Source organism: Saccoglossus kowalevskii, chromosome 21 (genome assembly GCF_978046115.1).
Source record: "Saccoglossus kowalevskii chromosome 21, keSacKowa6.1, whole genome shotgun sequence".
Taxonomy (NCBI): domain Eukaryota; kingdom Metazoa; phylum Hemichordata; class Enteropneusta; family Harrimaniidae; genus Saccoglossus; species Saccoglossus kowalevskii.
The window spans coordinates 20,443,940-20,460,116 of record NC_140661.1 but is presented as its reverse complement, the minus strand read 5'-3'; the positions used below and the strand labels follow the sequence as shown (position 1 = coordinate 20,460,116).

At 33.7% G+C, this 16,177-nt stretch overlaps 1 protein-coding gene and 1 pseudogene across 3 annotated transcripts; both read right to left on the bottom strand.

The window, feature by feature from the left end:
- Positions 1-1,960: 1,960 nt before the first annotated feature.
- Positions 1,961-13,002, bottom strand: LOC146729782 (uncharacterized). Of its 2 annotated transcripts, XM_085494844.1 has the most exons (7): positions 11,343-11,388; positions 11,089-11,155; positions 10,212-10,248; positions 7,920-8,060; positions 7,223-7,473; positions 6,052-6,129; positions 1,961-2,160 (listed from the first exon to the last, which is right to left on the bottom strand). In XM_085494844.1, the coding sequence occupies exons 2-7, from the start codon at positions 11,113-11,115 to the stop codon at positions 2,083-2,085; spliced, it is 612 nt and encodes a 203-aa protein (XP_085350970.1). In that variant the 5' UTR covers positions 11,116-11,155; positions 11,343-11,388; the 3' UTR covers positions 1,961-2,082. The 2 variants fall into 2 exon arrangements, with proteins under 2 accessions (XP_085350970.1, XP_085350971.1); XM_085494845.1 differs by having other exon boundaries at positions 11,089-13,002.
- On the bottom strand, positions 12,994-13,586 carry LOC144358033 (uncharacterized; annotated as a pseudogene). The gene is made up of 2 exons (XR_014928014.1): positions 13,484-13,586; positions 12,994-13,295 (listed from the first exon to the last, which is right to left on the bottom strand). The product of XR_014928014.1 is annotated as an uncharacterized LOC144358033 (transcript).
- Positions 13,587-16,177: the final 2,591 nt, after the last annotated feature.

Below are 16,177 nucleotides of genomic sequence, written 5' to 3'. Positions count from 1 at the left end.
GAAGATTGTATTGCCACAACACTGCTGCGCCGTACGCACACATTAGTGATGTCATGCCGTTTGCTATCCTAGTGTATTGTTCAATTCAATATTCCTAATAAATTGCTCGTTTTCCTTGTTTATATATCTCTTTTTTGCATATTTAATATTAATTTTCCCTCTCGCTTAGTTTAGCTCTATAATTTTCAGTTTGTAGATGTCGTTAAGATTGTAAATTTTTGTCTGTAATTTTATTTTCCGAATTCCTCAAGTTTTCAATCGTCAACTTCTAATGATAAACATACAATATATATAATTTTAAGTTTAATAATAAAACTAAAGTCTTGCATTATATAACTATAATTTATATAATCACTCTTGGAAATATGAATTTCTAAAGACAGTTTTACTGTATAGATGTATTATATTTATTGTTTAGCTTTGTTTGTACACTAGAACAAAGTTATTGCAATTTTATAAAAAATCGGAAACAGTTCATGAACGGAGACGAAATGACCTTTGTGACTGTGTCTATATGTGTACGCCCACTCCCACCTTGGACATGTCAAAACCGATAAGCACATACTGGAAATGTTAAAAGAATTCCAGGGAAGTCTCAGCAACGCTAACTCTGCACAAAAATCATGTCACATGTCTAAAACCAAGGGTTAGTTACAATGTACATTGTCAACAAGATTCAATGTTGACAATTTAAACCACATCTACGGTGCCATATGCTGATCACAACATACATAGTACATACATGATAAAATGGATCAACTTATGGTTGAATGTTTACTAGTACTATTTCCGCGAGCCAATATAAAGTGTCTATGTTTGAGGCATGTAAATATAATATTCCCCAATATGTATGCGCCGATATATTAACATATTTTCAGAAGATGCGTAAATGCTATTTGTTCATGCTACATGTAAAACAACACGTTTTGACCAATTTAGTTTAGAATTCGAAGACGGCTGATAAGCCACGTGACTGTGCAACATCATTTTTTTTCTAATAAAAAGATTTTCCCATAAATGCTACATCCTATATATCAAATTAGTCATTACTCATATGAAACAACCACCTGAAATTGTGGCTATATTTTGCCAGACGTCATAGATGGCTTGACGTAAAAACAACAAAAGAAGCACTTAAACAAAGTAAATGGGGTCTACCTATATCTTGATAATAGCGGATTGGTACTAAGTTAAGAAATTGATTTATAAATAGCAATTTTTGTGTCCATTACAATTGGGATTGTTGAAATGTTTTCCGAACTCAATGGAAAAGTAAAACATAATGAGAGGAAACTGTTGCTAACATGGCCCAAGTAAATCTTCACAATTTCATTGATATTCAAAATCCTTACAGTTTTATTTATATGTTAATGAGGTATAGCAAATGTTTGTTTATTTGAATATCAATGTAAGCATGATAGTTTACTAATTTATACAACAATATGTGTTCGGTAAGTATACCACTCTTGAATAAGCAATTTATTGTTCTACTAGTTGGTTTATTTTGGTAAACATTTCCTTCTTATGACCCAAATCAGTCACACGAGTACTTGTATTCATATGTAGAATGTGATTTCTACAGTTGTATTTATATGGTGTAATTGCACTTTAGCCAGGACCGGAAAGTTTCAGTAAAATAATCATGACAAATGACGAAATGTAAACAACGTCCGTGTATTTATATAAATTTGTAAATTAACACTGTGCACCAGCAATGCAGCCAATTGCTGAATGTTTTTTTTATTTTGGTTGCACAGTTAAGAAATATAAGATAATATAAGAGTATAATGGCACAATGTGGGTCAGAGTCCTGTAAATTGCACTCGGGATTTGTTTTCTAGACCTTCTTCCTCCTGTTTTCATAAATAATCAAATAACGCTTAGAATTTGTGTACGTGGCCACGGCTGATATAAATATTTAAAAAAGGCCATAGATAGTAAAAACGTATGAGACAGTATGTGAGTGAGTACAATTTTATTTATGTACATTTAATCAATATTCAGTCATAGTAGAATTTTTCACACAAGGTACGTTTTCGATAAATGTACCATTTACTTTTCCTTTCGGAAAGTAGTTACACACTACATATACCCCCTGGCCTTCAGCAATTCCACAACCAACGCTGGTGGTATCTTTCCAGATGAGTTGCGTAAACATATCTGGAAATTAAACAAACATATATATATGCAATAGGTGTTACCACGACGTGTTCCTTATCTGAGTGACTGGTAATTAATTCGTGTGCAAATTCTTTCAAATGTGAAGATTGAGAACAGAAAGATGGAGAAAGGTGACATCTGCTCCACAGGGGTCTAAGCAAGTAGAACGATATTGTATATTGCAAGTACATATCAATAGGCTCAGACGAGCACGGTGATGATTGCCAAGAATGACACGATTTTATTTATTATATTAATTTCCAAAAATGCTTGAATATTTAGTGCATTATAGCAGGTACAAAACCAGGTGACCAATCCAATTTTTTTCCAGTATTAGAATATTAATTAGATTGAATTTGCTTTGAATACTCAAAAAACGAACAATGCCAAACATTTTAGACACCTGGTAACATGATATTGCACTTACCAAAACACGACAAAATAATCTCAGTTGGGGTGAGGGTTTGATGTTACGAATTGTACTATTTTGGCAGAATTCTCTATAAATTTTTTCACCAATATTTTGATCTATATTATTTATTGTTTGAATAATTCTACTGTATACAAGTTAGATCTCTTTGTGCATAAGAGATTTATATTTATATAATTTATTTGTCCCTTGCATCACGGTTACTAAAAGAGACAGTTAGGAAACGCTATTGTTAAAAGGTGTGAATCTGCCTAATCCCTCAAGGATGCGTGTCGCGCTGTGCACGCCCTCTATTGCTTGAGATTTCAAGGCCCACCATTTTGTTTCATTTTTGTGTCGATCACTTGATGTTCCGCGAATTTGAAATTTTAAGCTCGTTTTCGATAGAATATCCACGTTTAGTGAACAAGCTCTACGAAGAACCACACTTACATTTCGGATGAGTACTCTTTGTGACTGTGAAAACATTCAGAATCGAGAATCGTCATTTATCGTTTTTACTGTTGTCATGAGAGTAAGCTTGGGTCCCGGTAGAAAAAGTGACAAAAATTCTAACCCCTAACTCACTATTTTAAAATACATTATATTATAAAAAAAATACTACCAAATGAATATTTAGTATACTACTGTGCGTACTTATGAAGGTTGTGTGCGATTTGGGGGCTTATTAGAGTAAATTTTATCGTTTTTCTTTTGCGTCACTGTATCAGCCATTTTGTTGAAAGTCGTAACACTTTTTTTGTAGACGCCGTAGAAATTGTTGAAAATGTATTCAACATTTTCCGCCAGTTTCATAAAATGCCTGTTTAATTGTTCTTGTCTGTCCTTGTTTTAGTTTTTTGGAAAATTTTTCATGTTGCAATATTCAGCGTGCCGTTAAATGTGGTTTTAGTCAACGCTACAATTTTTGAAAACATTGAACTGTCGGTACAACTTTCTAGCAGTCTCTTCGCCAAATCAATTTTTCGAACCCTTTTAACCGTTCTTAATTTTATTGGAACTGCCTGTTGTTGCATATTTGGTCTGCTTACATGCATTTTGTAGAGCATGGGCGGATCATTTCAGTTATCTTATCGCATATTTTGTTTATTTCCAACAAAATGTACGTAGTATCATGGCTCCTCATTAAAACTTTCGCCTGGCTGAAATATAAACACTTGTATGGTTTCTTTGACGTCTTTTTTTCTGATCATGTTTTGTTGGTTTTTTATTCCAGTTTTCTGCCGATCTTGTTATTTATAAACGAAAATGCCATACAAGACAGACAAATTTGTATTGAGTTTACACCGAGCGACATGTTTTGTCAGGATTCACTGTAACAACTTACACTTTAGTATTACTGAAACACAATAAAATGGCGTGCAGTTGTTGATTGTAATGAACTCTGGGGAAAATGACGTCATAATTGCGTGATTTCCTGTCTACATTTTATGTTAATGATTTATCACAGATTAGTACGTCTTTTGTTTCAAATGTTTACCCGCGACACGCATCCAATGAAAAGAACATGGTTCGTTTCCTAACCGTCTCTTTTAGTAACCGTGCTTGCATGTTTGTATGAACTGGTCAATGCAATAATCTCTCATAACACTGACTTGTACATGAGTCACCCCAGAATTGAAGTTATGCTGTTTCTTTGGCCATACAATAACCAGAACCCACACAACATTTTGCCGTTTTTAGATTTATAACCTCTTGACAACCAGTGTTCGTGAAAAACAAGTGCTCCACACTTTTATTCCTTTTTGAGAAAATTCCATGTGACTGGACAACATTATTCTATTCATCAGCTTTGGACATGCATCACACTAAATATCAAATTGATCGGTTAAACACTCATGAGAAGGTTATTTTCAAGATGACACACAAATCAGAACGAATCAAAATTAATTTATTTATCTTGTAATAAGCTTTGGCAATGTATGCTACAAGACAAATTCTCTATTTTTTTCAAGATATTCCAAAACCACATGAATCATCAGACATATTTTTCCAAGGTTTGTAATTTGTTTATTCTCACAAAGCTAACTGGAGAGAATTAACATGGTAAATTTCAAATCAATAGAACGAATGTAGCATCAGCATAAAACTTCTTCAAGGTGTCAGACAAGCTATTTTTTTGAACGTCTTCTCAAACATAGATGCACTATACATATACAATGCAGTGTTCTCGACATGGAGTTCAAGAAGGGCGCAGCTTCCCTCTATAATTTATTTGCGCCCCTCATTAATTTGTAGCGCCCCTCTATTTATCTCAGCGCCTTCCTTTGTTTTTCGGTGAACAGCTGTTTCATGAGTCCTGGAAGATGTTCCGACTACGTTATTGAAAGACTTCTTATAAATTGAAAGCGATAAAACAAAGAACTGAGAGACAGATAGTGGCATAGGTGACAACTAGGACAATGAATTGGAAGTCTGGGGAAAATCAACTAGCGGAATAAATAAACAAAAACAATGACTTGCTGCGTGAAGTGATTGTCACCAGCACTGCGTTAATTATGGCATGGGAGAGTCAAAACAAATTCCCTCATCATTCCTGAATTAGCTTAGATACTTAAGAACAGAAGAACCAACAACAATTGTTTTATGTGCCAAATTGCTCTTCACTTGCTTTTTATTGACAAAAAGTAAAAAGAATCATCAAAACAAAACATACGGTACGGTAAGTTAACACTGAAACAACATGGATGACATGGTATCTGATTTGCCTTCTGTCCTCAGTACCCATCATGTAATCAACACATTTACAATCATCGGATTCGATTTTAAATGTTTTTCTATTTCACTCGTTACATATTGTGTAATCAAATGACAAGAACATACAATAGAATATATGGATCAATGTTTTGTAAGGAAGTTAAATGTAGAGACTGATGTGATGCATTCCACATGTATGTGAACTCGTTGAATGACCTCAAAAATCATGCAAACTGTACCAAAAATAAATAGATTTTGTCATTAGTACAATAATAGTTTTCCATATCTCTGTGATTTAAACCCAGTTTTAATGCATCCTGTATAAGATTTTTTTTCAAAAATGAACAAAATGTCATATGAACATAGTTGTTAACATTAAATGATATATGCATATATTATTAAAAGATTCCTCCCATTAGTAAATAGCACCCTCACTCAACACTAATTAAAATGAGTGGTTGGTCAAAAGTTTGATGAGTCAGGGCATCTATTGGCTAAGCTTTTTGTACATAGATGTAAATGAGTATAGAAACCATTAATGCTGTAGGGTGTATTGGGAGGGGAGGAAGCTTTCATGTGTATTAGGACTAGTTGCAAGTGCTATCTCGTTGTTTTCAGGAAGCAGCCTGACATTTGTTGCTTTCTTGGTTATTTAATTATGGCTAAAAATGTTTGCGGTAGGTGGATTATGTATCTATATATCAAATGCCTTAGAATATTGTCTTGCCAATGCATTGCAATGTAATGAACGTGTAACAACTCACCAGTAAGACCACTAGGCTTAGGTTCATCGCAATTATAGAATTGTTTGTGCTGGTACCAATAGTCAACGGTTTCCATTCCTATATATATGGAAAATTACTTTATGAATAAATGCCTTCTATAACATATCATAGCTAAATGTAAACTCTCTATAATTGAAAATTTATTTCCAGATTATATAATACTAAATTTTCATTATTATCAGTTTTAGGCAAAAATGCAGTTAATTTTACCACTGAAAAGTAAGACTGCAATAAAACACTCATACTAGTGAGATGGTAAATTAATTATAAATCACCTTTACCACTAATTCTTTAGAGTTATACAATTTCGGTGAGATAGTTAACGAAATGTTCTTAACAAAATGTAACGAAAATTACAATTCTGATTCGCACAATGGAGGACTAAATTGATTTCAATCTGGTGGTGAGAACATTCTCGGCAAACAACATTCAGGAATAAAACAATAAAAGAATTTTGAATATTGTTAATTAAAACGTGACACTGTGAAAGGTTTTCGGTAACAAAAGAATTAATATAAGAGCTTGTTGATTTCAGTGGTCTTTTTCAAATTTTTGTTTTTGTTTCTGACTGTTTTGTTTAAGTTGTTTCAATTCGTTCTATAGGTATTTAGTGTTAATAAATCTTAGTAGATAGATAATGTACTCTAGTGTAGTTATATTCAGTTGTAAGAATCGTATAATCTCTATATATTTGTTAAGATTATGTTGTCTCATAATGTTCCGACAATGATGTGTAATTACTGTCAAATAGAAGAATGGATTTACTATACTAAACCAATCCTAGTGTTGCAGCTCCATTTTGCAATCACTTTAAACAACAAATAAAAAGAGAACGTATTCATATATTCATATATTTTTCTCATTTTCTTGGGTAAAGTATGTTCTTACCCCTTAGACAAAAATATCTAACTGGCCTTCAAGAACAAACACAGCATTCTTACTAGGTGAGTGTATATTATTTACATTTCTAACCTTGATTTTGGAAGATTAGATTAGCATTCTTACAGCGAATTCCTGTTACTGATAGACAGTCTCGACATGAGATTGTGTATATATTGGTCAGAGGATGGTACATTACACCTTGGCAAAGTGGTAAAAAGGAAAATAAACAAATGATAACATGTTATTCAAGACTAACTCTACCTGTTACCTTTGAAAAATAGTCCTGATACATTGCAGTGTTTTCTCCAAACGGCAACCATTGACAAGGAGATTCTCGTTTTAAGGCAACATTTGCATGTGCACTCGCTGTACCTGAAAGTACCATGTCCCAAATCGGAGGTGGTACGCCATGTTTACATCGAAAGTAGTTATGTGCTTCCAATACCTGTTGAAAATACATGTTGCTACCATGTCCCGTTTCTTGCATCGGCATTATGCATGTGATTGTTTCTGCCACATCTACAATAAAACGTGGTTCAATTACCCTATCAAAATCGACACTATTGACGGAATAACTGCCAGAACAGTGTTTATCAAGCACATTATTGACACATATGTAACATCCAAGTCATCGATATTATGTATGCAAAAACTAAAATATAAACTTGTGTTTCAGATAATGTAGTAGAACATGATTCATCTGTGATATTCTAACGCTCACAATGTTTATTATTCAGTCTCATTCGTATTAAAAATTATGGAGAGAGAAATTTGACAAAAACAACTCAAGGTCAATTCAGATTATTATAGGACAAATTGAACTATGATCACACGCTAATAATCAGGGGATCGGTTATAGTTAATCGATTGTACAGGGTTGTACAACAAATATGTTCATTGTGTTTATGCCTTATAAAGTAGTTTGTTACGTACACTTCTACCATGTTTGGTAAGATTATACTCACTTGTGGAAATGCAATCCATTTCATCACCTCCATCTGTACAATCAAATTTACCATCACATGTTGCCGCAGAAGAGAAGCAACGTGTAGGAAGAAAATCACATTGATGGGGGGCCATAGAAGGACATTCCGTGAAGCAATATGCTGCAAAACATACAATAGAACGCGGTGTTAATTATGCTGCATATATTGATTCAGGTGTCTGGTTGCAAATATCAAAATAATTGACATGTCCATAAACAGTTCATGCCCACAATCATGATTCCAAGATCCAAATGGTGAAGAAATTGCTTTTATAATTGTTGTTATGGGCATCAAACATAATCTGGAGATCATTTTTTGTCTCGAAATGTCGGTTTCAAACTAATTTTTAGTACACATTACGTGATTTGTATTTTTTGTTTTATTTTTATAAAACTTGTTGAATATCCATTGTTAATCACTGTACGTTAAAAACAGTTTTTGCTTTTTTTAAAAACCACAGCTATTCGGCCCACGTGTATCGTATGAACGATAAAACACAATTGCGTTGCCCACTAGTATCCAAATCCAATGCTAGAAACTTATTACTTTACTTCGTTATTTTATTTTATTTCATTTTATTTTATTTTTGTTCGATTTTTTTTTATCTAAATGTAGGAATAGAGGTACCCCTCAAACTTGTTGTTCAATAACCCAAATGAATGTGACAACAAATATCTTCTAAGACTATTCGCTGAAAGTGTTGGTGATTAGGGCTAAACCATGATTTGTATAAGTTCTCTTGAACATATGGTTTTAAAGAAGTCGAGTTCAATATTGTTCACAATGAATACAATACATAGATATATATCACAATTTTGTCTGAGAATAATGTCAACTGGTGGACAACAGTAAAATTAAAAGAAGTATGCAGACATTATTTAATCATGCAACTAATTCATTGGACAAATAATAGTAATACGTAAATAGTTATTATCTAGCTGCGATCACATAAATACGGAATTATTGCCGACAATTTAATTAGAAAAATAAAGCAGTAACCTGTAAAGTTTGGTGATATATAGCATAATGAAACCCATCGACATACTCACAGATTACTAAATGAAAGAAGTCATGTAGCTAAATTTTGCCAAGTGAGTACTGAAATCATCGTGAATTGGATTGATGCAATGACTTTTTATGTACAATTTGCCAACATGCTGCATGTATTTATACCCCGTCAAAAGCTTGTATACCACAAGATATTCATACAATGATAACACTGCAATAACAAGATGATGTGGCAAATACCAGGAATAACGTGTTGTATTTCTAAAGAGAAGCGTGTACTATACACGTATGGGTTTGGACCAAGCCTTTGGTCGCCATATACATAACGATATCTAGCAACTATAAAATCAATAGGCAGGATACATTTGAACAGCTCGAACGACGATTGGCTAAAGTTATCAAAAGAACATCAATTTTGTTAGCTAAGCTTTTTACGAAGGATATCTACATGATGGTTCCATGAGTTTTATTTTCGAAACTGATTGTTTTAATTACTTCACCATTAAAGGTAACAAGAAAAGCTTCACCGACATTATTTAGGCTTTGACGGGATCCAACGAGCATACATTTTGTTTTTGATTCAAATGTGTTGTTTGACATGTAATTCTAATTAACCTAACGCAAAATCGCCAGAGGTCGTCAATAGTGCACTTTGCTACTGCATTGATACTTGGTCCAGACGATAACAGAGTTTGATTGTCAGTATACATATCAATGGGACTATTGTCAAGAAATAGGTCATTTATAAATAAAAGAAATAATAATGGTTCTAAAATTGAATCCTGTGGTACATCATGTCGAATATTGACAGCATCCGTCAGTTTACCCATCAAATACACAACTTGTTTTCTGTCAGATAAATAAGAGCTAAATCATACAAGATAGACCGGAGAAATGCCATAAATTGAGAGCGTATTCAATACTACATCAAGGAAAAATACACAATAAGCCATCATTTATATTGCTAAGTGTTGCGTCACATAGCTTAATCATAGCTGTGTGACAAAAATGGGATTTCCGAAAACCTGACTGCGTTTTAGAAATTAAATCATGACTATTCAAATAATGGTATTGGGAGCAACGAAATTGAACGAAAATTACACAAGTCAGATGATCCATCCTTGTGTTATGGAATAACTTTGGCATGTTTCAACATGACTGGAAAAATACACGATGAAATACTGAGTTTGAATAAATCAATACATTCACAAATGTATTCGACTAATATCCCCGATCTGCTTTACGACTTTAATTGTAACTTACTGGTATCATTTCCATTGACAATCCTTGGCAGTATTACCTATATGTCAGTAAAATAAATACAAACAAATACATGAGCGATAATTATATCTGTGGTATAGTGCATATGTTTTTAAATGTTATGTATTTAATTAATGCTGGTTTTGAGCTGCGGTCCTTTTTTGAAGGCATGTCTGGGTATAAGGCTTTTTTGACAAAATATGTATGATCAGGCGCCTCGTGGACTTTGAATCAACACTATATGTAGCAAGCATGGATGTCCTATTGAATGAATCACTTAGTTTAGGTCAGGAACATGAATTTGTGAAGCACATTTTAAGTAAAATAGTCCCACTTGTTTGTCAGTTGCAGTGAAATATTTTTAGGGACCAATGATATTTCGACCTAAGATGGTTTGACCTTACTAAAAATTAGCTAGTCACCTCTTTTGGATAACAAAGGAAACTGTTGCAGAACTAATTGCCGAAAACATGAAAATTGTTTAGACTGGTTTTGATACAAACATATTATTGCGTTTCAATATTTCTTTGTGCGAAATGATTACTTGAGACTAACAGTGATATGAATGTTATGATTTGGTAGGGAGGTAAAAGTGATTAATACTGACATGTATATAAGTATATTATATATGGCTAATAGTTGAGGCCTCCGGACATTTGTATATAATAGTGTATGAGATAAGTGGAACCATGATACCTATGTCGGCAACATTTTATGAATTTGCAAGATAATAAAAAAAATAAACAAATAAATGCTGATAACTAGTGAAAACGCATGTCCAGGTTGCAGCTAAAAGTTAGGAGTGATTCGATCACTGAGGACGCATATTTAATTTAAATACGACCATGCCTTGAAGAAGTGTTAGGTATATACTACTGACCCACAAAATCAACTCGGCAAATTTCATCTTCACCGTGTAGTTGTTAACCAAGATCTTGTCCGAAATTCTACAAGAAAAAAAAGCTGGTGATTCATATTTACACAGACTATGCCATTAATCATCATGAAATATTGATAATTCGACGGCATTTGCAGAATCATCAAAGTGTGCATTAATGTGTATTAACATTAATAGATATACATTGTCAACAAATATGTGTTTTAATTTTAAATGAACATGTGATACGCACTCACCTGTGACCAAGTGCGCTTATAGTTTCACTCTACTTGGCAGCCGTATGTACATATGTAGTGAATTTGCATATATCGTTAGTATTAATATAGTTAAATCCTTCATTTTAATATATCCATATTATCCGTTCTATATAAATTCACCCAAAAATAGAAAATTGTGTTGCCACAACACTGCTGCGTCGCAGACAGACATTAGTGATATCATGTCGTCTGATATCCTAGTTTATTGTTCAATTTAATATTCCTATTGAAATGCTCGTTTTTCTTGTTTATATATCTCTTTTTTGCATATTTAAAATTAATTTTTCCTATCGCTTAATATCGCTATAGCTCTAAATTTTCAGTTTGTGGTTGTCGTTAAGATTGTACATTTTTTTCTGTAATTTTAGTTTCCAAATTCCTCAAGTTTTTAATGGTCATCCTCTAGTGATGAACATGAAATTTAATTTTTAGTTTAATAAAAAAGGACTTTTGCAATATATTTTTATTACTACAATTAGTATATTCACTCTTGGAAATATGAAATTATAAAGACAGTTTGACTGTATAGATTTATTATAAATAATTTAGCATTGTTTGTACACTAGTAGAAAGTTATTGCAATTTTATAAAAAATCGTGACTGTGTCTGTCTGTGTATGCCTACTCCAACCTTGGACATGTCAAGGCCGATAAGCACATACTAGAAATGTTAAAAGAATTCCACGTGACATTTCCGCCTAAGCACGTAGTGGAGCACATTACCACTGAAGAAAATGATAGTTTTGATTATAGTGAAATTGAGGCGTTAGAAGAATTTATTCTCAGTGAGGATTCGTTTTGTTTATGTGGAGGTTCGGAAACGAATGAGATGATTTGTTGTGATTCTGGAAATTGCGAGTTTGGGTGGTTTCATTTTACCTGTGTCGATCTCACACCAGCGACCATACCAAAAGGCAAATGGTACTGTAAAGAGTGTTCTTCAGGTATTTAATTGAAATTTTGTACATTGTCGACTAAAACTGTTACTTCGTTGAGAAATATTTTAAACCATCTCCAGTGTTGATTGTGTTGTAGTAATTTCTATAAATTTTATATTTGTTCATTTTTGAAAATGGATCTCAACACTGATCATGTGGTCAAATATAAATACTGTATCTCCCCCCTTTTTTAAACTAACAAAATATTTGAACCCCTATTAAGCACAACATTGTAATTAATCACAGCAATGGTGTTTCCTGAAGTCTCTTCTCTGGTCTTCTTTGAAGAGGTGTATTAGACCGCTGCTGGTTCCCTACATCCTGTAAAATACAGTTACTTCTGATTGTTGTTTGCACTTGTTGGGAGCCGGCAACGTAGAGTGATAAGGCATTTCTTCCAAATTCTTCGACTGATGGATTGTCTTTGCGACCAACACAGGAGCGATGTCTGCTGAAATACTCCTCCAGTGGATCCTGGCAAAATTGTTCACTCAGGATGAATTTTACACCAGTCTCCTGAAGTAACTCTTTAGTCAGCACAACAAAAGACTTCACTTCATAGCATAAATACAAAATTATGAAAATCAAGTTCTAAAACATACAATTTAGTGTTTTCTCAAAGAAAACATGGTTAGTGAGAAAGTTTGATTAGTCACTCAAACTTGTTCAAAATTCATTCTGGCTTTAAGTGAGAAAATTCCAAAAAAAAATACAGAAGCATTTGCTCCTATAAAAAAATTCTCTGGGAAATCTGACAGCCACCAAGCAAGTGGAGCCCTGGTGGGATCATTTATTATCCCATGATAAATACTTTCAATTTATTGAACACGGGGCAGACATTAACGCATCAGTTTTAACTTTCCTGTTCTTCTCAATCCCTCAAGAGGTTCTCTGCTGAGGCACATTTTTCGCCTTTCATTTAGTGATAAATTCTCAGTACTTAGACATTCCTCTTCCCATTCCCTTAAAAATTCAAGGAATTCTTTTTCCAACCACTGTTGGATAAAGAAAATAAATGATCAGAACATGAATATTATATTGGCTACTGGGCTTTCTGAAATGACAACTGTGATTCAAAAAAATCCTTCTCTTTCAAAATTTACTTGTGAGTCAATATTATACAAAAACAATTGGAAATTCTTAAGAGCTTGCTTTGAATGGGACTAATTACAGCTGTACATACCTGAAATCTCCAATCTCCTACGTCTTTATAAGGTGTTAGGACTGGTTTTCCATTTCTGACATCTTGTCCACATCTTGAGACAATCAAAAAATCTGTCTATCATGAAAACAAATTTCTCAGTAGACATTGTATCATGTCGTCCTCTTGCTTTGAATGCATTAACCACACTGGTACTTAGAACCTATTTAGTACAGGATGAGTATTACACATGTGTCATATATCATATATTTTGTTATTTTGATTTACAATATTTAACACACGAGTGGCTATATTCCTAACACACCACAAGAAAGTACAGACTTCTCAGCAAGGTGATTGGCCTTCACATTTTGTAACAAAGATGTTCTGCAGCAACAGTTTTGAATGTGGGATTTACTTAATTTTCATTGTGCAAATGTACTTACCTGTGCTACCAATTTCACTTTCATTCTTAATGAAGGGAATAAATGTAAATGTTCATATGTAATCTTGGAAAGTTTTCCCAATGATGCCACTCCACTCACATTACCAACACCTATGTCTTCTTCTACCAGATCAACTAGCTGCTTCCAGGAAATGCTTTTTTATTGTACTGCAGGAAAGAACACATTATATACTGTAAAACGACTAATTTTCACTGGATTTAATTTCAATGATTTAGCATTTTTAGGCATATTCAGTGGGTTTTAAATTCACTGTTTTATCATTTAGATAATCTGTTCTATGCTCAATTTTACATATTCACTGGGTTTTAATTGAACGCATTTTCCAGTCAGCAAAATAAGCAAAATTAAAACCTAGTGCATAATTAACCCTTTTACAGTATCATAAAAGAACTGCTAAGATTAATAGTACACAAAAAATCAAACACCAGTCACTTATCCCTTAAATAATAATTTTAAATCAATGTGAAAAAAACTCTGGTTTTACTCACATGAAAATTCCTGGTTTTGTTATGCCAGCCTGAATTATTACGTGTGGTTTTAACCAGGTGTGGAACGTCACATATAAAATATATATTTCTATCTTGGCTATATCTGTTCACGGTAGAGTGGACTACAGTGGTTTCTTCGTTATTGGTTTTATGGATTCTATAAAACTTTCTGTTTAGGGTTGGCACCATCTGACACAAAAGCACGCACTTTAAATCCAGGAAAGCAACACCTTTCCGCAACACAGCATATAATTTGTTGCTTGTGAACCCAACGCATGGAAACCATCCAAACACTTCTTTTAAAGATGTGCAAATACCTCGCATCATCAATACCATAATGTGAGTTGCTAGTGGTGTTGAAAGTGTCTTTTTAACTAGACTGTCCTCCTTTATTTGCTGCATGAGATCTTCAATTTCATTGCGACAGTCTGTATAACCAATTAAATTGCCTGTGTTCTTTGAATATACTAAATCAGACTTTATTTTAATTTCATAAAATATTATCCAAACATTTTTTTCATAATCCTCCATCCCAGCAAAATTATGGTCCTTTTTTATTCTCTTGATGATTTCAGCATTAAATCCACTTTTGACCTGTGTGAGATGGGTGTAGTCCTTGAGAGTTGTCTCGTGTGGTAGTATGAGTATCTAGAACCTCTAATCATACGATATGCAGAAGGTGATTTTGAATGGAGTGCTATAAACCATTTTATCAGTGCTGGGTGCCATCCATGCTGCTTTATTCTGTTGTTCCCACAATAAAAATTGGGGACTGTCTTTTCCAAAGGTGGACGCTATTTCGCTGGAATTCTCCTCTAAATCATATTATAAAGAATTTGATAAACTGTCGTCGAGTAGTTTACCGTCTTTTTCAATGACTTCTTCCAGTCTATCTTCCAGTCTCTTAACTTTACGTTTCAGTTGAATATTTTCTTTCACTAGATTATTGGTCTTTCCTTGTAACTGGTCATGGCTTAAATAACTATTTCTGGTTTTTGATGATACACCAGGAATGAAAGATTTCTGAGAACTCCTCATTGCACAATGTTTTACCCTTTTCATCAACCAGGAGTTCACACGATTTAGTCCTCACAGTAGATTGGGGAAAAAACCTACTTCTTCATATCCGGTATCCCTTCACATTGCCTTGGTGCGTACTAAAAATAGCTGGTGCATTTGGTGATTTTTTTCGGCAGACATCATCAAATCTTTGAATCTCACTGCATACGACTGCTTACTGTAAGGTGTCAAACAGGAGTTTTGCTGACTTTTCATCTAGAAATTCGGTCCTTCCAGCAATGGGCATTATTTGCAGTTCTGCCATTGATCAGCAAAGACCAAAGGCCCTTGCAGTCCACTTCCAGCCTAACATTAATGCAATTACTGTTGTTCCCCAGTTTCAGACAGCAAATACTGCTGCCAGCTTCAGTCACCAAATATCCAGCTTCTTTTCCAAAATTTGAAATGGCTCTGAAAATTGCAATGTTATTACCTTGGTCAGTGCATTTAAAACAAGTCACAATACTTATCATGTGCTTGAAACTCAGCTCGGACAATGTTGAGTGATGATTTCAGCTTTTTGCTTGTTTTTTGTTTGTGTCTCTGTATTTTTTGGTAACAAATATGGCACACAAATGGAGTGAATACGACTTCATCTTCATTCTCAACACTGAGTGAAAAGAACTTCTGCAGCAATTTCGAAATATCATAGTTAGATTTTGGCTTTAACCTCAGTTTACACGACAATGTTCACGCAGTTTCTCTTTGTGATAATTAATTGC

What these genes read in the sequence shown, in the direction of transcription:
- LOC146729782 (XM_085494845.1), bottom strand. Translation starts at nt 11,115, where the DNA reads ATGAAATTTGCCGAGTTGATTTTGTGG. An exon ending in TTGCCGAGTTGATTTTGTGG is followed by an intron (nt 10,249 to 11,088) that starts GTCAGTAGTATA and finishes ACTGACATATAG; the next exon opens with GTAATACTGCCAAGGATTGT. An exon ending in ATCAGGACTATTTTTCAAAG is followed by an intron (nt 6,130 to 7,222) that starts GTAACAGGTAGA and finishes CCATATATATAG; the next exon opens with GAATGGAAACCGTTGACTAT.